Raw genomic sequence first — 27,059 nt, forward strand, 5'->3', positions numbered from 1 at the left:
AAATTGCACATAATGTGTTTTTTGACCACTATGGAATCAGATTAGAAATCAGTAACTGAGGGGCACCTGGGTGGCTCAGTCATTAAGCATCTGCCTTCAACTCAGGTCATGATCCCAGGGTCATGGGTTTCCAGCTCGGCGGGAAGCCTGCTTCTCCCTCTCACACTCCCCTTGCTTGTGTTCCCTCTCTCACTGTCTGTCAAATAAATAAAATCTTAAAAAAAAAAAATGAAATCAGTAACAGAAAAATGACAGAAAAATTTCCAAACCCTTGGATTCTAAACAACATAATTCATGGATCAAAGAAGTTTCAAGGGAAATTAAACACACACACATGCACACACACACCGAATACAAAAGAAATATATATTGAAAGTTGTAGAACACAGCTACAACAGTAACAGAAAAGAGAAAAAAACCCTCAAATCAATAAGCTGAACTGCCACCTTAAGAAACTTGGGAAAAAATACCAAAATAAAAGTAAGTAGAAAAAAGAATACAATAAAGAGCAGAAACTACAGAAATTGAACACAGAAAAACAGAGGTAATCAAGGAAACAAAAAGTTGGTTCTTTGAAAAGTTTGATAAAATTGACAAACCACTACAAATGATAAAGATCAGAGAGACAATTCAAATTACCAAAATCGTGAATGAAACAGAGTCACAATACAGATCCTCCAACCATTAAAAGGGAATACTATGAACAACTTTGCAGTCATAAATTTGGCAAATGAGAAGAAATGGACAAATTCCTCAAAACCACAAAATATGAAAACTCATCTGAGATGAAAGAGATCATCTGAATAGGTCTATAACAATTAAAAAACTCCCCAAAAAAGAAATCTCCAGACCTAGATGGTCCCACTGGAGAATTCTACCAATGTTTAAAGAATTAACACCAATTCTACATAATCTCTTCCAGAAAACAGATCTAGAGGAAAGAATACTTCCCCACTCATTTATGAGGCTAGAATTACCCTAAGAGAAAACCAACAAAGATAGTACAAAACAAAACAAAACAAAAAACAGAAATCAACAGATTATTACTCCTCATGAATATAAACATAAACAAGCTTTATCAAAATATTATTGATTAGAATTCAGAAATACATAAAAGAATTATACACCATGATCAAGGAGGGTTTAGGTCAATAAGACTGATTCCAAAAATGATCAATGCAATCAACAGGCTAAAGTGAAAAAAATGACACGTTCATATATTAGTATAGCGAAAGGACTGAACAAAATCCAACACACATTCATGATGAAAATTCTCTGCAAACTAGGAATGGAAAGGAAATTTCTCAACTTGATAAAAAGCATCTTTCAAATATCTATAGCTAACATTTATTTAATGGGAAGACTGAATGCTTTCCCCCATAAATCAGGAACATGGCAAGAACATCAACTTTCATCATTCTTATTCAACATACTATTGAAAGTCCTAGCCAGTGGCATAATGTAAGAAAAGGAAATAAAAGACATATAGATAAAAAAATTGAGAAAACTGTTCCTATTTGCAGATGACGACAATCCACATAGAATATCTAGATCTACAGGAAAAACTCAGAACCAGAAAGTGAGTTTAATAAATTCAAAGGATACAAGATCCATATACAAAACTCATTTGTATTTCTAAATACCAGCAATGAACACATGGAACTGAAATTTAAAAGACAATACCATTTATAATCCCACTCATTATGATGAAATACTTAATAAATCTAAGAAAGCATATGTAGAACTTGTATTCAGAAAATGAGAAAATGTTGATTAAAGAAATTTAAAAAATGATTTAAATTAATGGAGAGATATACCTTATTCATGGATTGGAATATTCAACATACTAAAGATGTTAACTCCAAAATGATATTTAGGTATGACACAATTTCTGTCAAAATCCTGGCAAGATTTTTTTTAGATAAACACAAGCTAATTCTAAAATTATGCAGAAAAGCAAATAAATTAGAATATATAAACAATTATGAAAAAGAAAAAGTAGGAGGAATCACTCAACTTAAGACTTCTTATAGTTATTGCAATCAAGACAGTGCTGTATTGGTGGAGGGGTAGACACAGACCAGTGGAATAGAAAATCCAGAAATAGATCCATACAAGTATATAGTCAACTGACTTTTGACAAAACCGTAAAAGTAATTCAATAGAGAAAGGATATTTTTAAAAAATGGTGCAAAGCAACTGGGTAACTGTAGGAAAATAATGAACCTTGATCCAAACCTCATATCTTACCTAAAAATTAACTCAAAATGGATCACAGATTTATTTATGTTAAAAATGTTATTTATGGGGTGCCTGGGTGGCTCAGTCATTAAGCGTCTCTTTGGCTCAGGTCATGATCCCAGGGTCCTGGAATCGAGCCCCACATCAGGGTCTCTGCTCAGCAGGAAGCCCGCTTCTCCCACTCCCCCTGCTTGTGTTCCCTCTCTCTCTGTGTCTCTCTCTGTCAAATAAATAAGTAAAATCTTTAAAAAATTTTTATTTATTTATTTATTTATTTATTTATTTATTTATTTATTTATTTATTTATTTGACAGAGAGAGAGAGAGAGAGAGAACAAGCAGGGGGAGTAGTAGAGGGACAGGGAGAAGCAGGCTCCCCACTGAGCAGGGAGACCAATGAGGGGCTGGATCCCAGGACCCTGGGATCATGACCTGAGCCAAAGGTAGATGCTTAAATGACTGGGCCACCCAGGCACCCTGTGGACCACAGATTTAAACGTAGAATGTAAAACTATAAACATCTCAGAAGAAAACAAAATTTTCAGTGTCTTGGCCTTGGTAAAGAGTTTAGACACAATGTAAAAAGCACAATCCATAAAAGAAAAAAATATTGATAGATTGGACTTCAAAATTAAAATCTTTTACTCTTGAATGACTCTGTGAAGAAGATGGAAAGACAAACTATTGGGAGAAAATACTCACAAACCACATACTTTACTCTTATGTCAGAACTTGGGGAGTATATAAAGAACTCTAAATTCAACAGTACAAAAATTAAAAATCAAGTTAGAAAATAGGAAGACATGAAGATATATTTCAAGGAAGATGGCAAATAAGCACACAAAAAGAAGTTAACACTATTAGCCATTAGGGAAATAGAAATTAAAACTACACTGATATATCAATATACACTTACCAGAATGGCTTAAAATTAAAAAATAATAACACTACTAAATGCTGATAAAGATGCAAAGAAACTATTACTCATACAATGTTGATGAGAATCTGTTCTGGCAGTTGTGATAAATAGTTTGAGAATTTTTTTGAGTACTAAACAGAGAATTGTCATATGACCCAGAAATCACATTACGGGGCATTTATCCCAGAGAAATGAAAATGTACATCTACACAAGATCCTCTACACAAATACTCACAGCAGCTTTATTTGTAATAGCTAAAAACTAGAAGTGATCAAAATGTCTCTCAACAGATGAAGTGGTTAAACTATGGATCACCCATATCAATGGAATACTACTTGGCATTAAAAAGGAACAAATTATTGATAGACACAACTTCTTGGATGAATTTCCAAGGTATTATTCTGAGTGAAAAAAGTAACCTCAAAAGCTCACACACTATATAATATCACTTACATAACATTCTTCTTTTTTTTTTTTAAGATTTTATTTATTTGACAGAGATAGACACACCGAGAGAGGGAACACAAGCAGGGGGAGTGTGAAAGGGAGAAGCAGGCTTCCCACTGAGCAGGGAGCCCGATGCGGGGCTTGATCCCAGGACCCTGGGATCATGACCTGAGCCAAAGGCAGATGCTTAACAACTGAGCCACTCAGGCGCCCCACTTACATAACATTCTTGAAATGACTGAATTATAGGTGTGGAAAACCAGATTAGTGGTTGCCATTAGGAATGGTAGAGGAAGAAGGGAATTATTGTGACTATTAAAAGGCAGCACACAGGGGCGCCTGGGTGGCTCAGTTGGTGAAGCTCTCCCTCCGGCTGAGGTCAGGGTCCCAGGGTCCTGGGATCGAGTCCCACATTGGGCTCCTTGCTCAGCAGGTAGCCTGCTTCTCCCTCTTCCCCTCCTCCTGCTCGTGCTTGCTCTCTCTCTGACAAATAAATAAATAAAATCTTAAAAAAAAAAAAAGACAGCACACAAGGCAGTACTTTGTAGTGGTGCAATAATTCTGCATCTTAAATACGGTGTTGTTGCCGTAATCTACATAGTAATAAAATGGCATAGAACTACATATATACTACTGTCAATTTCCTGGTTTTGAAATTGTACTATACTTATATAAAATGTAATCATTGTGGGATATTGGGTGAACCATACAAAGGATCTTTCTGTACTATTTTTATAACTTTTTATGAATCTTAAGTATTTAAAATAAAAATAAAAAATAGAGGAATAAAACCATAATGCACATTAGAATAATACCGAGGAAGATTATTTAAAATGCTGATTATATTGGTAAAGTCATATTTTCTTGGGGAGAGATGGAAAACATGTCTAAGGATATTCTCATCTCTATAAACTAAAGGTAATTTCCCTGAGTATGAAAAGAAGAAAGATTATTTACTCCTTTCAACAGTAAACAACTGAAATAGCTGTAAAATACATGACCAAACCCCAAGACCAGGCCAGTTCAGAAATACTAGACATCTGAACAACACTAAGCAGCAGCACTAAGAGCAGGTATTGCCTCCCCATGATTCCCTATCCATTGGAAGTGTTTCTAAAATAAAACAGAACTTGTGAAGAAGAACTTAACTTAGAAACTTAGAAGACTTAGGATTTTTAAGATATAAGGAAAGGGTGGGAGACCTGATCTTCAGCAAAAAGAGAGCAGAAGCAACACAAATTCCCAGATCCACGGATCTGTTCCATCAGTGAGTGCTGAACATGCTACACTCCTGAACTGAAGTGTACCATTAAGTGATGGCAGTTTTAAGATGGATCTGAGAGCCAGAAGGTCTAGTCCCCAAGTCTGGAACACACGCCCACCTTCCTCTGGTCTAGAAACAGAGCCTCACCCTCCTATCATCTCAGATTTACCCTTTGCTGTCTGCTCATGAGGATCATAAACTAAGAATCAGGCAATGTCTTTTTAGTATCCAAACCCTTAGGACACTGGGATTGAAATATAGAATAAACTAGTCAAGATTCACTGAATGAATGAATGAATGAACCTATGGTTTAAAAGCTGAAGGAATGTACCTTTTGGGGGGGGGGATGGTCATTAATTCCTGCTACTTAGTTCAGGTTTAAAGCCTAATCCAATGACGACCACACAGCTGAATTATGGATAGTCTGAAATGAAATGCTGTATAAATGTAAAATACCCCCAAATGTCAAAGACTTAGTACAAACAAAAGCCAAAACTCAGAATGTAAAATATCTCAATATCTTCTTTATATTGATTCCATTTTTGAATAGTACTACTGGGTTAATAAAATATTTTATTAAAATTAATTCTGTGTGCTTTTTTTTATTATTATGTTATGTTAGTCACCATACAGTACTTCATTAGTTTTTGATGTAGTGTTCCATGATTCATTATTTGCATATAACACCCAGTGCTCATTGCAATACGTGTTTCTTTTTAATTTGGATGCTAGGGCATTTAATTACATATGCAGCTCACATATTTCTACTGGAGCACTAATCTAGAGGGCAGAGAGTGCGTAAGTCTTTCTTAGTTGATGCCATGAACTCAAGTTCTCTAAGCTCTAGCCAAGAAAGTACCTTTTGCTCATCTGAGCCTACTTTAAGCTTCTGATGACTTTCAAGATGAAATGGCAGATATGAGATGCTTTCTGCTACAGAAACCACGGTGGTTTTTCTAAAACACTTTGTTTTACAAACAAAGAGAAGTAGGTATGCATATGAATATATTCCACCCAAGGGGAAAAATAAAATCTAGTTGTAGAAAAACATACCTGGGATATCTGACATATAGTTTAACAATGTGCATAATATTCTAATTATACTTGAAAATTGGTGGGACATAAAAAAAAATAAAGGAAGAAGAAAACATGAAAAACAGAAGTGTCTGAACTCAGGGTTTTAGAGGTAACTTCATTTCTCTCAAGATAAAGCCTACCAAGTCTTCACATAAAACACTGTGTGAGCTCTGTGTGGGATAAGACAAGGAACTGTGAGCCAATTCCTCCAGAACACTTGTAGCTCTTCCCTTAAACAGCTGCTTTTTCTAAACGCAAAGGTGAGAACAGATGAGAGTTTTCACCTGAAGTTAGAGTGTGAGGGATTTTTATCTTAACACCGAAGAGATAAAATTCTTCCTGATTCATGATTAGTTTGCCTATTTCTCCCTTTTCTGGGAGAGTTTAGGAAGCTTCCTGGAATGGTCTTACTTGCTCCCAAAGGGTCTGTGGCATTTGGCACTACAACACTGAGGTTTCCTAGTAGATGACGCTCTATCATTAAAGATTTCTGCCTTCCATACACTCAAGTCCCCTCCACACTCTGAATCTACATCTCCACCTAACTTCTCCTGAAAGACTGATTTGATCAAGTTGCTTCTTGAAAGATAACAGGATTATCCATTTCTTAGTGATTGCTATCATTAAATTTCTAAGAGTAAAATCTATGTCCTGCCTATACCCTTGGTGTACAAGTCAGTAAATTAAACTCTGTATTACACAAATGAAATGGATCCCAGTAGTAGAAAACTTTGGTGCTATCCTCTGTTTTCTAACTACAGTGTAGATAAACTTTGCTTCTTCAATGGATACTTTAAACAAAGTTCTAAAAATGCTTTCTATAGCTCTGGCATTTGGTATTAGAGGGCACCGATTTAGATACCCTTAAAATTTATGACCAGGTAAGTCACTAAATTGCGAAAATAGTCATTTAATTTGTTCTTAGCCTTGAAAAACAATTCTATTTTTCAGTTAGTGGTTTCAGAGGCATCCACAAAAGTAACAGTACAATGGTTTAAAAATCAGTGTAAAGATACACATAATAGGATTCTTGTTGTATTGTCATAAATACATGCGGCTAGCATGATGTCTCAGTCACACAGATGGCTCCTGTCAGCATTTAGCACATTGAAACATGGGCCATATTCAATAAAAATGACTAGACATCAATAACTTAAAAATAATTACATGCCCACATTATAATTATTTGTTTAAACACCAAAGTATATGTATATTTCACTTAAAAAATGCTTCTAGTGGCATATGCTATATATAAACAATAGTGAATATAAATAAAGACCTCCACAAAGAAATAAAATCTTTAATTCCCTCTGAAATATATATGAGTAGTAATGTAACACCTCTCCAATTGGGATAAAATGAAATACCAAAGTATAAAATCAGGACATTAATCTCACGTAAAAATTAATAATGCTGCCCACTCCCAAATCAGGAAGACGTACAGAGTAAAAGAAAAAGGACTTAGGAGAGAGTCCTCTTAAGACAAATCTTTAGGTTGTGATGTTCCTTTCATTTAATATTTTATCTTATCGCCCAGGCAAGCAAAAAAAGGGAGGGAGCAGAGTTCTTTAATAGTACATAATAGCATGCTGCTAGGAAGTAGGCAAACTCCTTCTCCTTTGGAAATTATGAACAGTTGACATGAATTCTGTTATATGTCTGTGATAAAGTTCTCTAATTTTATCTTTTCTATTTTATAAATAGTTATGATAGGAACATACATGACTATGATATTTTGAACTATATGCATAATCCAGTAAATCTCAGACATGAGAACCTAATTGTAAGCACAAAGAATTGCTGATAATGCTGATCATATTCTAATTGTTGAATTTATATGTTACATACATATCTATTAAATACACCATAAAATTGATTAAATCTTTGATTCACTACTAGAAACTAATTCTAAGAGAACATTTTAAAATGCATATAAAATCATCTTTTCTTACCTCTTTGCCATATAATAAAGTGAGTTCTTAGAATATGAGAGAAAACTAGTAACAGATCTAATTGTGTATATTCTGAATTTCAACTGGTAGGCAACTTTCCCACTGATACTGATACAACAGCATTTATTTCTACACTCAATTTTAATAGTAATACAGGTGGGCCATTATGTGACAGGCCAGGTAGATCCTTTGGGTTCATCTTACAATCCCTTCTTTGAGATTCAAAGGGATAAATAATAAGAGAGTTGATGGTTTGAGTCTAGAAATGTTTTCTTTTTTGATATTTTGGCTTCTCTAGTTCATTTAAGATATTTAAACAAAGGCTCTGTAAAATGTATATACTGTGAAAATTTAGAATTTACTTAATGTACAAATCTTCAAACACTGATGTTAAATGCTTTGAAACAATACTGGAAATACATTAAAAATATTTACTTCAGTCCAAGATAATGCTATTTATAAGAACATGCTTGTACACAAATCAATGTCATACTATCTTTAAAAATAAACTTTTATAAGTTTATACATTTTAACATGAACCTTCTCACATAATCACTATCTTTTTTCACATAATCACCATCTTCCTACGATTCCTAGCTTACTTAAACTGTTTCTGCGTGAATGATTAGATATCTTCCACATTGTTGTTGTTCTTTTCCATGTTACCCATTTCACCACTTTATTGGTATTCTGTCCTTCAGATGAGAATATTTCACCAGAAGCAGACTTATCCACTCTCCTCTGAAAGTAGCATCTTCTCCTATAGCTCATTCTTATCTCTCTTCCCTCTTTCTTTCCCTCCCTAAATTTGAAATCCATCTCCTTTATTTTCCTTCATTTCTTCCAAAAATGTCCATTTCTTTTTCATGCTTCTTTCCATATCCTAAGTGGCTGCCAACAAGTATTATGGACGGTATCTCTCTCTTGTCCACCATCCTTCTCTGCTTTCTACTACAACCAGATTTCTTCCTCGGATGCCAGGTAATGTTCCGAGGACATGCTTACATATGTCTCACAAACCTCTGAAGTAATTCTACTTCAGATCCTCAACTACGAGTGTCAAGAAGGGCATTTAAATTTTCCAAGATATTCAGGGAATGGTAAAGAACAAGGACTCAGACTATAACTTTTAATCTTCCCAAAGTCTTATTAGCCAGATCAAAAAATGTTACCTATACTCAACCTGGGGATTTTGAAACATAACACATTTTGATTCCCCAAATTGCTACCTAACAAACTCACTGTGGACAAGAAGAATCCCACTGCACCTCCCCATCATCAACATTTTGTTTAAAGATGTTGGGTTCCTGCTAAAAAACGAACATGTAAAGTCAAGTATAACTTTTTAGAAGAGAAAAGAAAATCTTTATTATAGTAAATGGTTTCTAAAATAATTTTATTTCAAATGAATGCTAAGTCCAAAAAACATAAAAATCAGAGAATAAACTCAATATTTAATGTTAATAGCTAATAATCATCATTTAACTAAGTAAATAAATATATGTAACGACCTCTTTAACTACATCCAACTCAGTAAAACTACTTTTCCAGTAATTCCTGGGTAAAATTTTAAATTCTATTTTCATGTGGACTTTACACCAACTTCAACTATTTCCCTAAACATACAACTGTGTTGCAACCAAAATCATACACTTACTATTGCCCAAATGCATCTTCCTACTTCATCACCTTTACTTGTACTGTTCCTTTTGTAAAGGATATTTCTCCCATTTCAAACTGCCAAACCTCTCTCAATCCTGCAAGGCTCCTCAGTGTGCCTTTGGGGAAAGGAACCTTGAACTAGCGGTCGGCGGCCTGAAGTTAGAGTACTATCTCAGCCACTTGTTAATTATGGAAACTTTAATATGCCATTTGATCTCCCTGCTTTTTATTAACTTAGATAACTGTAAAACAAAAGTGCTAAGCCAGGTGATTCCTATAGTAGTAGATGACAAGGAAGCCTAAGGTCTGGGTTTGTTAGCAGTGCTAGGCTGGAAAACTGACCTTCATTTCACCCAAAATTATAGTAAAACTAACTGAGGAATGTGTTGGGGTTGTTTTGTACCATTTACTTTTGTCTGATTAACAGCCAGTTTTCAGAACAGAAAGATCGAGGAACCCAGAGATGGTATATAAAAACTCCCATGAGGATGGGAAAATGGAACTTCTCACATTTAAAGAAATCACCAGTCTACTTAGTAAGTGTCTGAAATCACAAACATCTGGAGAAACAGGGAAAGCCTAAACCCTCATCTAGAAGCAAGAGGCATAGTCTTATTTTGCAATTTCCTTCAAATAGATAAGTTTCCACATCCTTTAAAGAAATATATCATCTCTGTCTACGGGCATCTTTTACTTTCTAGAATTCAACCACAACCTTCACCTTTTTAACCAAGCTCCTTGATTCTTCCAACTAGACTTTCTCAATCCTTTGAACCTAACAGAACTCACTACACTTTAATTGTATCACATCACCAGTTCCTTTAATAAACACTTGCTAATGGAGGAAGGAATCCTTATTGGTCTCTGTATTTTCTTTCCCAATTCTTATTTCTACTTCAAGAACCTAATAACTGAGATGGGAGAAGCTCACAAACTTTTGTTGAATAAATTAATTATTAGCATTATACCTTATGTAGAGCACACAAAAAATAATTACTTATTAGATGAAAATGAAAAGAAGTATTTTACAAACTTTAAAGCCCGTAGCTAAGTTTTAAATATTGGATTGTTGATATTAACCATTGTAGGTCCCTGTTCATTTCTGTTACTAGGATTCCACTGCTAAAATAAGGCAAAAGAAGAGTCAAAGGTGGCTTATTAGGCATTCTCTTAACAAAAAATGTCTATTAGTTGGCACCCAACAACAGGATTATGATGACTGGATGGCCTTGTGATGATTCTCTGGCTCAGGCACATCCTGAACTTAGTTTCAGACCTCAGTGTATGTTAGCCTAAATATGTTTTGAAAAACAAGAAAGCATGGTTAGAAGAAACCATTCCCTAACCATGCCTAAAACATAACCTTTACTATCTATATCTTAATGCATTTATACTTCTTAACAGCCTCAACATTTGAGTAATTATAATAGAATATATTTGAAAAATTTCAACAACAACAAAAGAATAAGCTACATCACATATTTCCAAAGAGTCATGCTGTTAAAGAGGGAAGACTGCTTTTTTGGATTTCTATTTCTTTTAGGGCATAGGGAGATACTACTCTCATAAATACATGCAATGAGAGGAGACTAAACACTCAAATAAAATGGGCTATATAGTGTGCAGAATGGAAAAGCTACTAAATGCACATTCATTTATATAAGACACACAAGAGAAGCTTTAGAAAGTACATGAACACCTAAGAGACAAGAAAAATCAACTTACCTAAAAAAAAAAAATTACAGCCATGGCAGATTCAAAATTATTAGATTAGAGTAAAAAGAGTGGAACAAACATCAAAAGAGTAAATGACATGAGAAGAGGTTAAGGGCACATGTTACTTACAGGAATTCTTCTCCAGGGTGTTTGAGTATATTTATCAGCATATGTGCATTTTTCCTCTTTAGATTTTTGGTGACAGTTACACCGAGTTGCCTGAATAAAACCACAAATTTTTACACTGGTATAATTCTATAAACACACATATACATACAAAAATAATTAGAGGCTTTCTTATGGGGTAAAAGACCACCATCACAAAAAAAGGGCAAACATCCAGGTCTATTCAGTAGTCTCCCATCTCATTTAGAGACTGGATTCTAGAGTCAGTCAGTAAAGCTAAAATTTTGAATAGTAAAAATTAACCTTGGGAATTTCTTACATTGTCCATAAATACACTATGATCTTATGTACATAAATATATACAATACTATTGTATATAAATGTAGAATATATATACAACATACAGATTATAAAGCATACAATTGCAAAATATAATGTATTTATCTAAACTACAATGGTACTACAGTCACTACACCAGTTTCTTAAATTCATTTTCGATGGCACTCTATGGATATTAAATACCACAGTCTACAGATAAGGTTGTCTATTCATATGTGTAGTGCTTTTAAGCCTCCTTAATGATGTGTTGACCTTATTGAACTAAAGAATTTGAAGGACCCTTGCCTTTTGACAAGACATATCTGACCATTTCAGTTCACAAATGAATTCTCTATATATGATTCCACTTAAAGCATACTCATTTAGTCATTTATACAACACAAAACAATGTACCTATCGTGGAAACTCTGGTCTCTCAAATAAATAATGATCAAATTTAAAAAAAGAATGAAAAGATTGATAATGAGAATTTCTCCTTAGTGTGAAGTTGGAATATACCATATTATTTATTAAACAACCTCACCAGAGGTAAACATACTTTCTTGTAGGAAAACCCACATAACAAATTCTTAACTACTGCATCAAATTAAAATTAGGTGTTTTATTTTTAAAAATTTACCAAAATTCAGCATTTTTCTTAATTTTAATCAGATCATTCTATTTTCCATATATAAAATAAGATCTAATTAAAAACAAAAATCTCTGTAGTATAGACATTTTTCCATTCCTTATAGTACAGGTGAAATATTCCCCATTCCTAAGAAATGGGATAGTGACTGAAAAAAATTCACTATATAAGTAGGCAAATTAAGAGTCTCATGGGGGCACCCGAGTGGCTCAGTTGGTTTAGCGTCCGACTCTTGGTTTCGGCTCAGGTCATTATCTCAGAATCCTGAGATAGAGCCCCGCGTCTGGGGTGGTGCAGAGTCTGCTTGAGATTCTCTCTCTCCCTCTCCCTCCACCCCTCCCCCTGCTCACACACTCTCTCTCAAAAATAAAATTAAAAAAAAATCTTTAAAAAAAAGTCATAGAATTCACTATAATAGGATGTAACTTTTAATATATATGGAAGGTATATAAAAAAGATAGAATATTTATCTTAATGCAAGCACATTATGTATTCTATCCTGACTACTGAAATTCCAGAAGTAATTTCCTTTCCTTTTTGTAATCTATCTGCTAACATATGAAGAACACTATTTGGCAAATGTTTGAATTTTTCATAATTTGAAAAACCTAGTTTTTAGTGACACTTCAATAGATGTAAAACGACTACCCAAATCATTCCCTGTCCACATGCTTTTCTTTTTGCTAATAGCTTGTTTGGATGATCACATTCTATGTAGTCCCTATTCAGGGAAGCGTATCCTACCTTTTTTTTTTTTTTTTTTTTTTTTTTTGCGTATCCTACCTTTTGACCCAATGATACATTTTGATTAGTCTGAACCAATCAGATTAATCCCATGCTTAGGAAGGGACAAAGAATCTAAACCTAGACAATAAAACATGTGAAAAGTCTGGGTAATTTCTGAGAAAGTGCTCTTGATTTTAAAAATAGGCATGCTAGAGGGGTGCCTGGGTGGTTCAGTCAGTTAAGCATCCAACTCCTGGTTTTGGCTCAGGTCATGATCTTAGAGTCATGGAATTGAGCCCTGCATCAGCTCTGTGCTCGGCATGGAGTCTGCTTGAGATTCTCTTCCTCTCCCTAACTTTCTCTTTCTCTCTCTCTGAAATAAATAAGTATCTTTAAAAAAAATAGGCATGCTAGAGAAAACAGGTCCTTTTCCTACATTTGGGGACTAATACAGAAGTATGTGACACATAGAACCAAAGAAGACATCTTGTAACCATCACAGGACATACAAAAAGATTCCAGAAAAGCCAACCTAGAACTTCATGATTACCCAAATGACCATTTAAGTAACCATGAGATCTATACAATTTTGCTATTTGAGTTTACAAATGTTCTAATTTTTAAGTCACTTTTAGTTAGGGACTTTTACTTGGAACTTACAACATCTTAAGATATGCATTGATTTACTAAGCTGGGTGATCTGGGGTAAGTCATCAAATAAGAGTTAATATTTATTATGCACCCATGGTCCAGGTATAGCATTAGGTAGTTTGCACACATAGTTTATAAGACTATCATAATCCTATATGGTATTATTTTTATTACCCCCACATACAGAAGAGGTTTAGGAGAAATTAAGTAACTTCCCTAGGACAACATGGTTATTAAGTTTCAGGGCAGGATTTGAACCCAGATATATGCAGCTTTTCATAGCTGGTCATAGTTTTTCAAATATATGACAGTGCTAACTGCTTAAGCAGAGTTCTACTTTCTATGGCTCTATAAAGAAAATTCTACACTATTAATTTCACTGATTATTCTGAGGGTTCAATGAGTAAATGTATCTAAATTAACTATTACTTAACTAGTATACTGAGGGGAAAATAAAAGGGCATTCTCAGCATCTTAAATAAGGTTTAAATGGCTGAGCTTCTACATGATCCAGTTAAATACTTGGAGCACTGCAATCTGCTTTTATATATGCATTTCACATAAAATATGAATTCAACACTTTATATTGTCACTTTTCTGAAAGTCTGCATGCAAACCCAGGTTAGGGGTGAGTGCATATTTAAAAAAAAAAGATAAAATGCATAGAAAGCTAGAACGAGAAAGGGACTTTGAAATCACCTAGAAAATCCTTCACATTTTTTCCTTAAATGCCAGTGTAGTTAACATACAGTGACAGATTAGTTTGAGATGTATAACATAGTGATCCACCAATTCCATACATTACTGTGTTCATCAAGACAAGCACACTCCTAATCCCCTTCACGTATTTCACCCCCCCACCCACTTCCCCTTTAGTAACAATCTGTTAGTTCTCTATAGTTAAGAGTTTGTTTCTCACCCCCCCCACCATTATTTGGTTGCTTTGTTTCTTAAATTCCACACATGAATGAAATCCTATGGCATTTGTCTTATTCTAACTGGCTTATTTCATTTAGTATTATACTCTGCCTCTATCCATGTTGTTGCAAATGGCAAGATTTCATTCTCTTTTTATGGCTGAATAATATTCCAATACATATACATACATATAAGCATGTGTGTAATGAAATATATATATATGTGTATATACATATACATATATATTACACATATATGTATTACATACCATCCACACACACTCTCTCATATCTATATCTATATATATCTATATATATATACCACATCTTCTTTATCCATTCATCTATTGATGGACACTTGGGTTGCTTCTATAGTTTGGCTATTGTAAATAATGCTAAAATAAACACAGGGGTGCATATATCCCTTCAAATAGTGTTTTTGTATTCTTTGGGTAAATACTCAGTAGTGCGATTACTGGATCGTAGAGTAATTCTATTTGTAACTTTTTTAGGAACTTCCATATTGTCTTTCACAGTGGCTGCACGTTTGCATTCCCAAAAACAGTGTACAAGGGTTCCTTTTTCTCTACATCCTCACCAACACTTGTTGTTTCTTGAGTTACTTTAACCATTTTGACAGGTGGGAGGTGATATCTCACTGTGGTTTTGATTATCCCTGATGATAAATGATATCATTTCATGTGTCTGCTGGCCATCTGTAGGTCTTCTTTGGAGGAATGCCTGTTCATGTCTTCTGCACATTTTTAAACTGGATTGTCTTTTTGGTATTGAATTGTTTAAGTTCTTTATATATTTTGGATACTGACCCTTTCTTAGAATAGGTCATGAGCAAATATCTTCTCCCATTCAGTAGGTTGTCATTTAGTTTTGTTGGTTGTTTCCTTTGCTGTGCAGAAGCTTTTTATTTTGATTAAGTCCCAATAGTTTATTGTTGCTTTTGTTTCCCTTGCCTCAGAAGAATGTTGCTATGACCAATGTCAATGAAATTACTGCCTTTGCTTTCTTCTAGGATTTTTTTTTGCAATCTCCTAGGATTTTTATGGTTTTAGATCTCATATTTAGGTCTTTAATCCATTTTTAAAAGATTTCGTTTATTTATTTGAGAGACAGAGAGAGGAAAAAAATGAGTGGGGGGAGGGCAGAGGGAGAGGGAGAAGCAGAGCCCCCACTGAGCAGGGAGCCTGAAGTGGGGCTCAACCCAGGATGCTGAGATCATGACCTGAGCTGAAGGCAGACACTTAACTGACTGAGCCACCCACGCACCCTGGTCTTTATTCCATTTTGAGTTTATTTTTGTGTATAGTGTAAGAAAATTGTCCAGTTTCCTTCTTTTGCATGTATTTGTTCAGTTCTCCCAACACGATTTGATGAAGAGACGATCTTTCCCACTGCATATTCCTGCTTCCTTTGTAGATTAACTGACCATATAATTGTGGTTTTATTTCTGGGCTTTCTATTCTGTTCCACTGACCTATGTGTCTACTTTTATTCCAGAGGCAACCTGTTTTGATTACTACAGCTTTGTAATATAACCTGACATCTAAAATACCTCCAGTTTTGTTTTTCAAGATTGTTTTGGCTATTTGGGGTCTTTTGTGATTCCATACAAATTTTAGGATTCCTTCTTCTAGTTCTGTGAAAAATGCTGTTGGTATTTTGATAGCAACAGTATTAAATCTGTAGATTGCTTTGGGTAGTACAATTTAACAATATTTGTTCTTCCAATCCATGAGTATGGAATGTTTTTCAATTTCTTTCTGTCATATTCAATTTCTTTCATCAATATTTTATACTTTTCAGAGTACAGGTCTTTCACCTCTTTGGTTAAATTTATTCCTAGGTATTTTATTATTTTTGGTGCAATGGCAAATGGGATTGTTTTATTAATTTCTTTCTGCTGCTTTGTTATTAGTACGTAGAAATACAACAGATTTCTGTATGTTGATTCTGTATCCTACAAGTTTACTGAATTCATTTATTAATTCTAGTAAGTTTTCTGATGGAGACTTTGTGTTTTCTATATGCAGTATCATGTTAACTGCAAAAAGTGAACATTTTTCTTCTTCCTTACCAATATGGAGGACTTTTATTTCTTTTTGTTACCTAACTGCTGTGGCTAGGACTTCCAGTACTATGTTGAATAAAAGTGGTGAGAGTGGACATCCTTTCTTGTTCCTGCCCTTAGAGGAAAAGCTCTCAGTCCTTCCCCATTGAGTATGATGTTAGCCATGGGTTTTTCATATGTGACCCTTATTATGTTGAGATATGTTCTGTCTAACCTACTTCGTTGAGGATTTTTATCTTGAATGATGTTATAATTTATCAAATGCTTTTTCTGCCATCTCTTGAAATGATCATATCTTTTCTCTTATTGAGGTGATGTATCAACATTGACTGACTGGCAAATCTTGAACCATCCTTGCATCCCAGCAATAAATCCCACTTGATCATGGCAAATGATTGTTTTAATGTATTGCTGGATTCAGTTTGCTAATATTTTGTTGAGGAATTCTGCAAATTTGTTCATCAGAGATACTGCCCTAAAGTTCTTTTTGTGATGTCTTTACCTGATTTTGTTTGTTAGTTTTTTGATTACTGATTTAATTCCATTCCGAGTAACTGCTCTTTTCAAATTTTCTATTTCTTCCTGCTTCAGTTTTGCAAGGTGACATTTCTAGGAATTTATCCATTTCCTCTAGGTTGTCCAGTTTGTTGGCATATAATTTTTCAAATATTCTCTTACAATCATTTGTATTTCTGTGCTGTTGGGTGTTATTTCTCCTTTCATTTCTGATTTTGAGTCCTCTTTTTTTTTTTTTCTGAGTCTGGATTAGATGTTTATCAATTTTGCTGATCTTTTCAGAGAGCCAGCTCCTGATTCCATTGATCTGTTCTATTGTTTAAGTTTCTGTATCATTTATTTCTGCTCTAGTCTTTATTATTTCCTTCATTATGCTGGTTAGGGTTTTGTTTCTTCTTTTTCTAGCTCCTTTGGGTGTAAGGTTAGGTTGTTTATTTGAGATGTTTCTTGCTTAAGGTAGCAATTTTCATTTCTCTCCATATAATTTTTTATTTCTTCTTTGACTACTTGGTTGACTCACTCATTGTTTAATAGTATGTTAGTTGACCTCTAGGAATCTGTGCTCTTTCTAGATTTTTTTCTTGTGGTTTATTTCTAGTTTCATAGTGCTGTAGTCAGAAAAGATGTATGGTATGACTTTGATCCTTTTGAATTTGTTGAGACTTGTTTTGTGGTTTAATATGTGTTATATTCTGGAGGATGTACCATGTGCACTTGAAAAGAAAGCGTATTCTGCTGCTTTAGGATGAAACGTTCCGAGTATTTTTTTTATTATTATGTTCAATTAGCCAACATACATCATTAATTTTTGATGTAGTGTTCAATGATTCACTAGTTGCGTATAACACCCAATGCTCAACACCACACGTGCCCTCCTTAATACCTGCCACCTGGTTACCCCATTCCCCCCGCCCCCTGTAACCCTTTTTGTTTCCCAGAGTCCAGAGTCTTTCATGGTTGATCTCCCTATCTGATTTCTTCCATTCATTTTCCCTCCCTTTCCCTGTGGTCCTCTGTGCTATTCCTTATGTTCCACATATGAGTGAAACCATATGATAACTGCCTTACTCTGATTGACTTATTTCACTTAGTATAATCCCCTCCAGTTCCATCCATATTGATGCAAATGGTGGGTATTCAGCCTTTCTGATGGCTGAGTAATATTACATTGTATATACGGACCACATCTTTATCCATTCATCTGTTGAAGGACATCTCAGCTCCTTCCACAGTTTGGCTATTGTGTACATTGCTGCTATGAACATTGGGGTGCATGTGCCCCTTCTTTTCACTACATCTGTATTTTGGGGTAAATACTTAGTAGTGCAATTGCTGGGTCATAGGGTAGCTCTATTTTTAACATCTTGGGGAACTTCCATACTGTTTTCCAGAGTGGCTATACCAGGTTGCATTCCCAAAAACAGTGTAACCCCTTTCTCCACATCCTCACTAACACTTGTTGTTTCCTGTCTTGTTAATCTTTGCCGTTCTAACTGGTGTAAGGTGGTATCTCACTGTGGTTTTGATTTGTATTTCCCTGATGGCTAGTGATGTTGAACATTTTTTCATGTGTCTGTTAGCCATTTGTATGTCTTCTTTAGAGAAGTGTCTGTTCATGTCTTCTGCCCATTTTTTGACTGGATTGTTGTTTTTTGGGTGTTGAGTATGAAAAGTTCTTAATAGATCTTGGATACCAGCCCTTTATCTGTAATGTCATTTGCAAATATATTCTCCCATTCCGTAGGTTGCCTTTTAGTTTTGTTGATTGTTTCCTTTGCTGTGCAAAAGCTTTTTATCTTGATGAAGTCCCAATAGTTCATTTTTCCTTTTGTTTCCCTTGCCTTTAGAGATGTGTCTTGAAAGAAGTCGCTTTGGCCAATGTCAAAGAGGTTACTGCCTATGTACTCCTCTAGGATTTTGATGGATTCCTGTCTCACACTGAGGTCTTTCATCCATTTTGAGTTTATCTTTGTATATGGTGTAAGATAATGGTCCAGTTTCATTCTTCTGCATGTGGCTGTCCAATTTTCCCAACAATATTTGTTGAAGAGACTGTCTTTTTTCCATTGGATATTTTTTCCTTATTTGTTGAAGATTAGTTGACCACAGAGTTGAGGGTCCATTTCTGGGGTCTCTATTCTGTTCCACTGATCTATGTGTCTGTTTTTGTGCCAATACCATGCTGTCTTGATGATCACAGCTTTATAATATAGCTTGAAGTCAGGCATTGTGATGACTACAGCTTTGGTTTTCTTTTTCAACAATCCCCTGGCTATCCGGAACTTCTTCTGATTCCATAAAAATTTTAGGATTGTTTGTTCCAGTTCTGTGAAAAAATGTCGATGGTATTTTCAGAGGGACTGCACTGAAAGTGTAGATTGCTCTGGGCAGCATAGACATTTTCACAATGTTTATTCTTTCAATCCACGAGCATGGAATGTTTTTCCATCTCTGTGTCTTCCTCAATTTCTTTCACAAGTGTTCTGTAGTTTCTAAAGTATAGATCCTTTATCTCTTTGGTTAGGTTTATTCCCAGGTTTCTTATGGTTTTTGGTGTTATTATAAATGGATTCCTTAATTTCTCTTTGAATATTCAGTCACATTTTTCATATACAGAAATGCGATTGATTTCTGTGCATTGATTTTGTGTCCTGTCACATTGCTCAATTGCTGTATGAGTTCTAGTAATCTGGGGGTGGAGTCTTTTGGGTTTTCCACATAAAGTATCATGTCATCTGTGAAGAGAGTTTGACTTCTTCTTTGCCAATCTGGATGCTTTTTATTTCTTTTTGTTGTCTGATTGCTGAGACTAAGACTTCTAGTACTATGTTGAACTAAAGTGGTGAAAGTGGGCATCCCTGTTGTGTTCCTGACCTAAGGGAAAAGCTCTCAGTTTTTCCCCATTGAGAATGGTATTTGCTGTGGGCTTTTCATAGGTGGCTTTTATGATATTGAGGTATGTTCCCTCTATCCCTATATTCTGAGAGTTTTAATCAGGAAAGGATGCTGTATTTTGTCAAATGCTTTTTCTGCATCAATTGAGAGGATATAGTTCTTGTCTCTTCTTTTGTTAATGTGATCTATCACGTTGATTGACTTGCGAATGTTGAACCAGTCTTGCATCCCAGGAATAAATCCCACCTGGTTGTAGTGAATAATCCTTTTAATGTACTGTTGGAGTCTACTGGCTAGGATCTTGTTGAGTATTTTGGCATGCTTGTTCATGAGGGATATTGGTCTGTAATTCTCCTTTTTGATGGGGTCTTTGGGATCAGGGTAATGCTGGCCTCATAGAATGAGTTTGGAAGTTTTCCTTCCTTTTCTATTTTTTGGAACAACTTCAATAGAATAGGTATGACTTCTTCTTCTTTAAATGTTTGGTAGAATTGCCCTGGGAAGCCATCTGGCCCTGAACTCTTGTTTTTGGGGAGGTTTTTGATTACTCTTTCAATCTCCTTGCTGGTTATTGGTCTGTTCAGATTGTCTATTTTCTCCCTGTTTCATTCTTGGTAGTTTAGAAGTATCCAGGAATGCATCCATTTCTTCCAGATTGCCTAGTTTGTTGGCGTACAGCTGCTGGTAATAAGTTCTAATAATTGTCTCTATTTCCTTGGTATTAGTCATGATTTCTCCCCTTTCATTCATGATTTTATTGGGGTCTTTTCTCTCTCTTTTTTTTTTTGATAAGTCTGGCCAGAGGTTTATCGATCTTATTCTTTCAAAGAACCAGCTTCTAGTTTCGTTGATCTGTTCTACTGTTCTTCTGGTTTCTATTTCATTGATTTCTGCTCTAATCTTCATTATTTCTCTTCTCCTGCTTGGTTTAGGCTTTATTTGCTGTTCTTTCTCCAGGTCCTTTAGGTGTAAGGTTAGCTTGTGCATTTGGGATTTTTCTAATATTCTGAGAGAGGCTTGGATGGCTATCTACTTCCCTCGAAGGACCATCTTTGCAGTATCCCATAGGTTTTGAACCAATGTGTTTTCATTTTCATTGGTTTGCATGAATTGTTTAAGTTCCTCTTTAATTTCCTGGTTGACCCATTCATTCTTTAGCACGATGCTGTTTAACCTCCAAGTGTTTGCATTCCTTCCAAATTTTTGATTGTGGTTGAGTTCCAGTTTCAAAGCATTGTGGTCTGAAAATATGCAGGGAATAATCTCAAATCTTTTGGTATCAGTTGAGACTTGATTTGTTACCAGCATGTGATCTATTGTGGAGAAAGTTCCCTGTGCACTCAAGAAGAATGAGTATTCTGTTGTTTTAAGATGGAATGTTCTGTATATATCTACGAAGTCCATCTGATCCAATGTGTCATTCAAAGCTCTTGTTTCTTTGTTGATCTTCTGCTTAGATGATCTGCCCATTGCTGTGAGTGGAGTATTGAAGTCTCCTGCTATCAATGTATTATTATCAATATGATTTTTTATTTTGGTTACTGGTTGGTTTATGTAATTGGCTGCTCCCATGTTGGGGGCATAGATATTTACAATTGTTAGATTTTCTTGTTGGATAGACCCTTTAAGTATGATATAGTGTCCCTCTACATCTCTTACTACAGTCTTTGGTTTAAAATCTAATTTGTTGATATGAGGATTGCTACCCCAGGTTTCTTTTGAGGTCTGCTGGTGTGATAAATGGTTCTCCATCCCCTCACTTTCAGTCTGGAGGGGTCTTTAGGTTCAAAACAAGTCTCTTGTAGACAGCATATGGATGGGTCCTGCTTTTTTATCCAACCTGAAACCCTGTTTCTTTTGATGGGAACATTCAGCCTGTTCACATTGAGAGTAACTATTGAAAGATATGAATTTAGTGCCATTGTATTGCCTGTAAAGTCCCTGTTTCTATAGATTGTCTCTCTTAATTTCTGGTCTATATTACTTTTGGCATCTTTCTTCTTTTATAGAACCTCCCTTAATATTTCTTGCAGGGCTGGCTTGGTGGTCACATATTCTTTCAGTTTCTGCCTGTCCTGAAAGCTCTTTAAATCTCTGTCCATTCTGAATGACAGCATTGCTGGATAAAGTGTTCTTGCCTGCATGAATATGTCTTGCCAGCCCTTTCTGCTTGCCAGGTCTCTGTGGATAGGTCTGATGTTATTCTGATGTTCCTCCCTCCGTACGTAAGAAATCTCTTCCTCCTAGCTGCTCTTAGGTTAGCTTCCTTGGCTCTAAGATTTGCAAGCTTCACTATTATATGTTGGGGTGTTGATCTATTTTTATTGATTTGGGGAGGGGTCCTCTCTGCCTCTTGGACAGGAATGCTTGTTTCCTTCTCTAGATTAGGGCAGTTCTCAGCTATGACTTGCTCAAATATACCTCCTAGTCCTCTCTCTCTACCCGCTCAGGGATCCCAATAATTCTGACACTGGAACATTTCATGGCATCACTGATCTCTCTAAGTCTATTTCATGGGCTAGGGATAGCTGCCTATCCCTATTTCCCTCAGCTTCCTTCCTTTCTATCAGCTTATCTCCTAGATCACTTGATTCGATCTTCTGCCTCATTTACCCAGGCTGTTAGAGTACCAGTTTAGACTGCATCTCATTCATATCATTTTTAAGTTCAGCCTGATTGGATCTCATTTTTACCTTTAGAGATTCTATACTGTCACTAATGCCTTTTTCCAGCCTAGCGATTGACTTCATGATTGCTATCCTGAATTCTATCTCTGACCTCTTGTTTATATCCATATCCATTAGTTCTCTGGCAGAGGACAACTGTCTCTGGTTCTTTTCTTTGTTGGGAGTTCCTCCTCCTAGTCATTCTGTCGAGGGATGGTTGAGTGAATGAACAGAGTCCAAAATATCTCAAGCAAAATGCACCTCAGAAAAAATCCAAAATGGTCAAAAGCTACCAGAGATACACAACCAAAGCCAAGATGATCCAAAACAAAACAAAAAAGGGGGGGAGGGGAGAGAGATTATAATCTCTCAGGGTGGACAAAGCAGGGTGATCTGCCTGTTCCTGACTGATTTTTGGTCTCTGTGTTAAAGTCCACTATATCCCCAAATTGCAAAGAAATCAGAATATTATATATATATATTCTTGATATGTATGTATATATATATATATCAAGATAAAATTGAATAGAGTGAAAAACGGGCTAGTATGGGGCATAAATCTATAAAACATAGATGTGAAAAACCTAAAAGTTAAAAAACAACTTAAAAACATAAGTTGGGAACAATCTATTTGAAACAGGAACAGGGGAAGGAAAAGGAAAAGGAAGAGGAAGAGGAAGAGGAAGAGGAAAGGGAAAGGGAAAGGGAAAGGGAAAGGGAAAGGGAAAGGAAAAGGAAAAGGAAAAGGAAAAGGAAAAGGAAAGGAAAAAAAAAAAAGAAAAGAAAGAAAGAAAAGAAAAGAAAAGAAAAGAAGAAAAAAAAGAAATGTAAAATTTTAGCCTGAAGTATAAATGAGTCATGAGGGAACACCTGGAGCTTCCTATATTATTTTCCCCTGTTGCTGGAGTTTTACAGTCCTGTGGGAAATTAAGCTTATCATTCACCTGTTCTTCCAGTCTGTCTTCTGGGGGAAGGGTCTGCTGCTCGGCTTCTTAGGCATCTTTGCCTGGGTGGAGATGCCCCATCCCTTCTCAGGGGGATGGGCTTAATGTGAGCTGGTCCGCTGTGTGGCTTTTGTTCCCTGGTGTCTTTCCACTTCTCTTTAGAGGGTCAGAGCATATATGGCCATGTGGGAATCTGTGGCCCAGAGCAAAAAGTAGTCGTTTTTCTGCTTGTAGAGATCCAAATAAATCTTCTTACATCTCAGGTTAAATTTGCATGTGTTCAGAGTGATTTGATAGATATCCAGCTCATACTATTCATGCCCACTGCAGCTCTCCCGTGGGGAGTTATGGGGACCTGCGAGTGTCTCTGCACTTTGTGACTTTGCATTGCTGGCGGCTGTGTGCTTTCATATGCACCCTCTTTCACAGCTCCCAGGTCACGCTGGGTGCTGCCCTAGTGTCCCTTCGGGGGTCACACCACCCTGAGAGCTGTTACGCTGTTGTGGGTGCAAATTGTTTTATATCTCCGCTAGGATGTTAAACAGTCCACACCTTCTAATCCTTTTCAGGGTGGTCAGGCAGAGAGCGGTCTCCCTACCTCGACTCTCAGTTTATGCTGACTGGAGCTGAGAGTCCCTTCTGGACTCACTGACCATAACCAGTCTCCCCTGTTCTTTCTGAGTCTCCCGGAATCCTGAGACCACAATCATCCACCTAGAATTCTGCCCTATTCATCCCTTGTGCCCTTTTCAGAAAGGGGTGTCTTTCACTAGAGCAGATTTCCAAGGTCCCGATTTTTTGCACAGTGTTATATCACTTTCCGGTGGCCGGCTTATGGAGGTTCTCCCCCACCTCCATTTATCTTCTGGTATTTTCCCCGAAGATTCAAGGTTCTGTACCTCCTCCCTTGCAAAAAGTAGTCGTTTTTTTGCCTGTAGAGATCTAGATAAATCTTCTTACATCGCAGGTTGAATTCGCATGTGTTCGGAATGGTTTGATAGATATCAAGCTAAATTCAAGGGACCAGATGAAACAAGGTCCCCTATCCTGCGACAAACTTGCTCCCCTCCTCCCAAATTGTTCTGATTATATCTGTTAAGTCCATCTGCCCAGTGTGTCATTCAAGCCCCCTGCTATTACTGTATTACTATCAATTAGTTCCTTTATGTTTGCTATCGACTGTTTTGTGTATTTGGGTGCTCCCATGTTGGGTGCATAAATATTTACTATTGTTATATCTTCTTGTTGGATTGTCCCTTCAATGAATATAGCACCCTTATCTCTTGTTACAGTCTTTGTTTTAAAGTCTATTTTGTCTGATATAAGTACTGCTACCCCGACTTTCTTTTCACATCCATTTGCATGATAAATGTTTCTCCATCCCCTCACTTTCAATCTGCAGGTTTCTTTTGGTCAGAAATGTGTCTCATAGCTGCATATAAATGGGTCTTGTTTTTGTTATCCATTCTGTCACCCTAAGTCTTTTGATTGGAGCCTTTAGTCCATTTACATTCAAAGTAAGTACTGATAGATATGAATTTATTGCCATTTTGTTACTTGTTTTGTGGCTGTTTTATATTCTCTGATCTTTTCTTTTCTTGCTTTCTTTCACAGTTTGCTGGCTTTCTTTAGTGATATACTTAGATTCCTTTCTCTTTATTTTTTGTGTATCTATTACTGGGTTTCGATTTGTGGCTACCATTATGTTTGTATGTAACATCTGCATGTAGCAGTCTATATTAAGTTAATGGTCAGTTAAGTTTTAACCCTTTCTTTACTCTTCTCCTCTCCACAGTTTAGGTACATGGTGTCATATTTTACATCCTTTAATTTTGTGAATCCCTTGACTGATTTTTACAGATATACTTATTTTTACTGCTTTTATGTGTCCTACTTTTCTTACTCTTACTTATAGTCTGTCCTTTCCACTCAAAGAGTCCCCTATAACATTTCTTGTAGGGATGGTTTAATGGTCAATAAGTCTTTTAGCTTTTGCTTTTCTGAAAAATTCATCATCTTACTTTCTATTAACAACAGTCTTGCTAGATAGACTATTCTTGGCTGCAGATTTTTCCTATCAGAACTTTGAATATATCATGCCACTCCCTTCTGGCCTGAAGTTTCTGATGAAAAATCTGCTGATAGCCTTAGGGGGTCTCTTTTTTTCTCTTGCTGCTTTTAAAATTTTCTCTTTTTTTACTACTTTTTCCCATTTTATTACTGTGTCTTGATGTGGACCTCCTTGGGTTAATTTTGTTCAAGGATCTCCATATTTCCTGGATCTGGATGTCTTGTTTCCTTCCCCAGATTAGGGAAATTTTCAGCTATTACTTCTTCAAGCAAATTTTCTGCCTCCTTTACTCTCTCTTCTTCTTTTAGGATCCCTATAATATTATGCTTGATAGGAGTCTCTGAGTTCCCTAAGTTCATTCTCATTCTGCCTAAATTTTTTTCTCTCACCTGCTCAGCGTGATTACCTTCCATTACTCTGTCTTCCAGGCCACTAATTTATTCTTCTACTTCCTCTAGCCTGCTATTTATTCCATCTAGTTGTATTTTTAATTTCATTTGTTGTGTTCTTTTTCTCTGACTGGTTCTTTTTCATCTCTTCGTTAAGGATCTCACTGATGTCTTCCACTCTTTACTCAAATCCAGTGCATGTCTTTATCATCATTACTTTAAATTCTTTATCAGGCATATTACTTCTGTTTCCCTTAGAAATCTCCTACTGTGATTCTGTCCTGTTCTTTCATTTGGGACATTTTGTCTAACTTTCTGCGTCTGTTTCTTCATGTCAGGAAAGTCAGCTATGTCTTCTGCTCTTGAAAAGTAAAGCCCGTATGAATCAGAGGTCCTACAGTACCCTGCAGTGCAGTGTCCCCTGCTCTCCAAGCATTTCAGGGGTGAGGGTTCTCCTATGTGTGTTGTGTGTGCCCTGCTATTGTCTCCTGGTCACTTTTTCTTTTAGTCCAGTTGTTTGCAGAGGTTCTCTTTGCCTGCTGTGGGCAGTGTTTGGTCCCTGGCTGGGGTGCACAATTTTAACACCTTGGGCTTCCACAGGGCCTGCTGCCAATGGGTCTGCTGCCAACCCAGCCTTGCAAAATGCCTGGGTCAGGTGACAGTGTTGGTAAGGTTTGTACAGGTCTTCTGGGGGAGGGGATCTGCAGTATTGGGGACTGAGGCAAATGTGACTCAGAAGGGCAGATCCCCCAAAGCACGAGGGGTTGAGCAGGGCTTGGTGTTACCAAGTTAAGCAGTGAATGTCAGTACTTGGCTAGTTCACACAG

General features: G+C 36.1%; 1 protein-coding gene across 8 annotated transcripts in view; it reads right to left on the reverse strand.

Annotated features, from left to right (window-relative positions):
- Positions 1-27,059, reverse strand: part of CCSER2 (coiled-coil serine rich protein 2) — a 185,886-nt gene that overhangs the window by 19,460 nt on the left and 139,367 nt on the right. For all 8 annotated transcript variants that reach the window (XM_073878722.1, XM_025880619.2, XM_025880621.2 and 5 more), the window contains one exon: positions 11,408-11,497. In XM_073878722.1, coding sequence (XP_073734823.1) covers positions 11,408-11,497 — 90 coding nt within the window. The remainder of the gene's footprint in view (positions 1-11,407; positions 11,498-27,059) is intronic.

Source organism: Callorhinus ursinus, unplaced genomic scaffold (assembly GCF_003265705.2).
Source record: "Callorhinus ursinus isolate GAN/ISIS: 27379988/994484 unplaced genomic scaffold, GSC_fseal_2.0 scaffold31, whole genome shotgun sequence".
Lineage (NCBI taxonomy): Eukaryota > Metazoa > Chordata > Mammalia > Carnivora > Otariidae > Callorhinus > Callorhinus ursinus.